General features: G+C 43.6%; 1 protein-coding gene across 1 annotated transcript in view; it reads right to left on the minus strand.

Annotated features, from left to right (window-relative positions):
- The window catches only part of maml1 (mastermind-like transcriptional coactivator 1), a 94,482-nt gene extending 93,793 nt beyond the window's left edge, over positions 1-689 (minus strand). Inside the window, exon 1 of the mRNA XM_063053063.1 lies at positions 52-689. Coding sequence (XP_062909133.1) covers positions 52-447 — 396 coding nt within the window. The 5' untranslated portion in view covers positions 448-689. The remainder of the gene's footprint in view (positions 1-51) is intronic.
- Between the last annotated feature and the right edge of the window lie 5,311 nt (positions 690-6,000).

Genomic DNA, 6,000 nt, shown 5'->3' on the forward strand with positions numbered 1-6,000 from the left:
CGTGAAGAAGCAGCCGCCGCTGGATTGCCCGTAGGCTGGCTCCTCACTCACCGCCTGCAGGGTATTGGTCCGGCTCTGGTCGGCGGCTGTAGCTCCGGGCTGGTGAGCAGCGTCGGTACCGGTGGCTGCAGGTCCGGAGCTATTCCTAAAGGCGGGCTGCGATTCATGCTGCGACGGGACCGGGGTTGTCGCTGGGGCCTGATTCGAAGTAGGGGCCGGGGCGGCCGGCGGCGGAGGCGGAGGCCGCTGCTTGGCCGCCCGCTTGCTCTTGGTCTGCAGGCAGCGCTGGTGCAGCGCCAGGCTGTGCTGCCGCTCCAGCTCCAGGCGCTCGGCCGAGGCCCGCTCGTAGCGCGACTCACAGGCCGAGTGGTGGCGGCGGCACAGCTCGATCCGCTTGCGGAGCCGTTCCACCACGGCGCTGTGCCGAGGCACCACGAACTCGGCCATGGTCCGAGGTCCGAGGCCTGAGGTCCCGAGGGCCCCGCGGCGCCACTCGCTGGCCTCCCCCCCGACCCCGCTCTCACGCCCCTCAGGGTAACCGGAGAGAGGAGGAGGAGGAGCGGGCACCGCCGCTCATCCACCGGCCGCCGCGAGCCCGTCACCGAACAAACCGTCGCCGCTGCCCGTCAACCAGTAAACTCTTCGCTCGGACTTCTCTCCATTTTTTTCCTCTCTACCCTCTGACCATCATCTCGACGGACAGTCGCCGACGTTAATGATTGATGGGGCGAGCCAGCCAATCGAGGCGCGCCACAGGCGGGTCCGCTTTCCAACGGACGGACCCCAGGACCAATCGGCGGGAAGGAGGTGGGCGTGAAGCCTCCTCATCTGATGGAGGGATGGAAAAGAGCCCAGTCAATGGGATTTTCAAGAGCTACCAAACCCCGCCTCTCGACAAAGTTGAGTGACAGTTTGATCGATCACTCAGAGGGGGAGCTGACAGGTTTCAGCCAATCCACTTGGGATTGCTAAATGGTTGCTGCCTATTCGGTTGAGCGCTTGGAGTTGAAGGACAAGAAGCAGAACCAATCAGGTCTGACGAAGGGTCTTGGACGGAAACGTCGACTGTACTCTTTTCCGTGGATGCTGAGTTCGTCCAGCATTTTGTGCGTTGCTTGGATGTTCAGCATCTGAAGATTTTCTCTTGTTTTTGGTCAAATTATTGGTAGATTCGAATGAACGAGCGCCCAATCACAGCTGGCGGAGTCTTTCCGAAATGGAGATTTAAAGTTCGGCTCATAATGATCACTAGACTTTACATTCCAGTTACATTCTTTCAAATTGACACAAAGTTAATTAGAGACTTAAAGTTTTGCTTGTCCGACTTTTTGCTTGGCCCCATTTGTGGGCTTGCCTGACGTCAATGAGTGACATCAGGACTGACCAATTGGCACATGAACATCTACACGCGTTGGGCCAATCACCGCGGGGACACAAGTTGTTTTAAAGTTACATTTGTCGAAGTCACGGAAGCGAACTCAAGTTTGTTTTTGATTTTTTAAAAACCAGATCCAGCCCAACCCTTCCTCCCTATAAAAGAAATTGCCGGGTAGGACCTAACCAATGGATTCAATATGCTTTCCATGACGCACTTGATAAAGTTTGCCTAAGTTTGGAAATGAGAGTAGGACACTAGCAGGAAATATGAGTGAAAGACTGCTTTGGGCGAGTAAAGTGGACTTCCCCGAGAGAGGGGCTTGGAACACTTTTGTATAACAGGAACACAAGGAGTAGGTCGGGGAGTCGCTGGAGTTCGTTTTTTTTGGGGGGGGGGTGGGAAAGAGAGGGGAAGGAATCTCATTAAAACCTACCAAATATTAAAAGGCCTAGATAGCGTGGACATGGATATGTTTCCTATAGTGGGAGAATGTATGATCAAGAATAGAAAATCGTCCCTTAGAACAGAGACGGTGAGTAATTTCTTTGGCCAGACGGTGGTGAATCTGTGGAATTCATTGTCACTGACAGCTGTGAAGCAAAGTCATTGGGTGTATTTAAAGCGGAGGTTAATAGGTTCTTGATTAGTACGGGTGTCAAAGGTTATGGGGAGAATGGGGTTGGGAGGGATAATAAATCAACCATAATGGAATGGCAAAGCATACTCGATGGGCCAACTTGCCTGGTACTGCTCCTAAATCTTATGGTAGAGGCAAAGATTGAAGTTGTTGTAGGACTCTGCAGTATTACACAAATTATATTGTGAAACAAGGAAATGGCAGAGATGCTAAACAAATTAGTGATGAATGAGAGCTGGAGTGAATAAAATAAATACTAGTGTAAAATTAGCATTTGAGAGATTATTAGCACAGAATAATAAACAATTGATGCACTAGTTATATCTTCAAATTTCCATAGATTTTAAAATACTTCCCACAGACTGGAAAATTACAAATTCAACCATATCATTTAAGGGGAGAGACAGCAAATTTAGAAAATAAAGGCAGTTAACATGATCTTTCAAAAGAGAAACTATACTTGACAAACAGTATTTTTAAGTGATTATGGTCAATTTGAATTCATGACACAGACATATGTGTCTAATAGGTTTTTTTGTTATGTTTTTATGACTCCACCTGGAACAAAACAAGTTTATTAAACAAACTTAGTACATGGAATTGAAGATAACGTCCTGGCCGGGATTATGGACGGATCTGGTAGGCTGGCAAGGCAGCATAAGAGTTAGCCTATTGCTTTACAGCACTTGTGATCAGGGTTCAATTCCCACCATTGTCTTCAAAGAATTTATACATTCTCCCTGTGAATTTCCTCCTGGTGTTATGGTTTCATTCCAATGATTTACAGGTAAGTTGCAGTCATGCTATGCTGGTCCCAGAAGTACTGTGACACTTGCAGGCTGCCCCCAGCACATTCCCAAACTCTTGTTAGTAATGATGCATTTCACTATCTTTCGATGTACATGTGATAAATAAAGCCTGTTGTTTATCTTTCTTTTCGATCTGAATAGTTCCCTTCTGGGGAAGTGGAGGTACCACAGGGATTGATGCTGGAGGCCACATCAATTCATAATACTGTATATCTGAAAACCTTTGCTCAGATCACCTTGCCACCTCCCAGTTTCTGGACAATCACAGCTTCTCCAGTCTAGCTGAAGATCCTACATTCTGTATTTCAGAGTAAAGGTTTTCTGCAACCTCTCCCATCTTTGCCAAAATATAGTGCCTAGAAATGGACACAACCCTCAAAGTTATGGTACAATTTAAAACATAAAACATTGCAACACAGTACAGGTCCTTGGACCTTGATGTGCTGACCTTTTAACCTACTCCAAAATCAATCTGATCCTTCCGTCCTATATTTCCCTCCATTTTAAAAAAATCATTCATGTGTCAGATTGTTCTGTGCCTATGTGCCCAGACTGCTGTGGCTATTTCTTCCATTGTGTACCTGTACCTCATTGCACTCAAGCTCATCACAATAAACACAATGACCCAAAGCAGCTATATTTCATTAGCTTGGGAATTGGTATATTACCGAAGACTGAGAAATTTCTACAGCTGTACCATGGAGAGCATTCTAAATGATTCATCGCAATCTGGTAGGGAAAGGCCTCTGCACAGGATGAAGAAAAAAAAAACTGCATGAAGTTGCAAACTCAGCTCCATCATGGGCAAGACTCTCCCCAGCTTCAACAGGCAGCATCCATCATTAGGGACCCTCATTACTACCATCAAGGTGGTGGTGGTACAGGAACCTGAAGAAACACCCAATGTTTGAGGAACAACTTCCCCACCACATTAGATTTCTGAATAGACGGTGAACCCATGTACACTAGTTCTTTTTTATTGTAAAAAAATTAACTGTCATATTTATATCGAAACAAAGTGAAATATGCCCCTCCACAGATGCTGCCTGACAAACTATATTTCTGCATTTTAAATGTTAGATTCTCAACATCTAATTTTTTTCTTTCACTACTGGATAATCAATTTTCTGTCCAAACTGATACAGCCGTACAGCCTTTTTTTTATTCCGTGGCTTCCATCTTGCTGACAAGTCATAACAAATGTTTACATCCTCACTTTATTTGACCAAAAAAAACTCATCATTCTTAAATCCATGTTGGCTTTTCAAGTTTTTTTTGTCAAAAGACTTTCCCCACAGCCAAGGTTAAACTGTGGTATGTAGTTGCCAGAGTTACCTGACACCCTTCTGCTTTGAAAACTGCCAATGTTACAGCATTGTTCGTCAAGCACTACTCCTTAAATACGTATTTGTTTGAAAGATTGTGGTTAGAGACTAAAAATCCACCCCAACTTTTCTCAGAACATGCATGGCATGGTACTGTAGCAGTTAAGAGTAACATTATTACAGCACCAGTGGCCTGGGTTTGATTCTGTGCTTGTAAGGAGTTTGTTCGCCTTGTGATTCTGTGGATTTCCTCTAGGTGCACTGATTTCCTCCCACATTCTAAAGACATATGGGTTAGCAGGTCAATTGGTCACATGGGTGGACTTATTAGGGTAGAAAAGGCTGTTACTGTCCCATTACTGGTCCACCTAAGCTGCATGATACACCGCCGCACTACAATTGAAATGTTCCCACGCATATAGCCTTTGTTGCCACGCAGGTTTCAGGCCACATAAAAATTTCCTGCTCAGAGTAATAGTTGGCCCGTGCAGTTCCAGAAAAAATTAGAGAAAATGTTGTTTGCCATATCTCTAAAACTTAAAAAAAAATCAAACTTTAGATACATCCCACACAGAACATTACTTATTACAAACCTCACTGGTATCTACACTTTATTGGCCATTTATCAGTTCCTGCCCTCACTGCTTTTCTGGCAATGGGCTCAGATCCCTGCTAGCTGGGGAAGTTAAGGCATAGACTGGTGGTTAGAACACAAAAAAAGTCAAAACCAAACATTCAGGTGTGGATGTCTGCATAATGAAGGAGGCCAGACATGTGTTTTAATTAATATTTTAGTTGCAGGAATCATTTAAATCACATGATCTTGAACTTGCATTCCTGTAAGGAATGTACTCAAGCATAACTTAATCTGGGATACAAACAGAGTCAATTTTATCTAATACCAATCTCTATACATAATCAGCATTTTTAAAACTTATAAAACATCTCTGAAGATCATTGTGTGCTACTGCTGAACCATCAAGGGGTTAGTATGTCTACACAACTCAAGTCATCCATCCAATAGAACAGAGATCCTTCAAACTAGGTGGCAAAAGTATATAATATCTTTCTTTTTTTAAAAAAAAGTGAACATTAGACTTCAAATTATAAATTGACAACATTGTACAGAAAATACTCAGTGAATTGAAATAAAAGTGAACTTTTGCCAACTCAAAAGGCATATTTAACTGTTTGCATCATGGGGATCAGACTTGCTAAACATTGCTTGTTGCAATCCACTGATCAAAGTTTCACACAGTTACAAACCATTCACAAGAAAGGTGAAGGATCTGTCTTATTATACTTGTGCACAGTAAGGTAGCTTGTGAATATGAGGGAAAGATGGCATTTAACCTTTAGCTCTTATATTAAAACCTTGGTGGTTGAGTTTTGAAATCCTCCCTTGGGTATTTTAATTGGAAATTACACTGGCATTCAACAATGGTAATAAATCTTTAATGGTGACAGATAGTCTTTGTACTATCTGAGCTTCCTCATTTAGAACTTTTAACTGCTTATAAAAGCAGAGTGAAAAATATATAGCCGGAAAGCTCAATAGATGCCTTACACACCAAAGTACATATTCAAAATGTAGAGTCATGACATGATCTAATTAGAAAGCCTCCATTTATGTTCTGGGCATCCTAATGGAGTAGCTTTTGTGCTCTCACTGACTGTCAAGGCCACATTTTCCATTTCTTCTCAAACACAAAACTACCAGTAACTCTAGCATATCCCCAGTCAGAATAAAACACTATGAATTCTACAAATGATCACAGTTCATAATTACTCAAAATTAAACCAGGGTGGGGAGGGGTGGCAGGTTTGCTACAAGTACTGTACTTGATTGAG

Source organism: Mobula hypostoma, chromosome 7 (genome assembly GCF_963921235.1).
Source record: "Mobula hypostoma chromosome 7, sMobHyp1.1, whole genome shotgun sequence".
Classification (NCBI taxonomy): Eukaryota; Metazoa; Chordata; class Chondrichthyes; order Myliobatiformes; family Myliobatidae; genus Mobula; species Mobula hypostoma.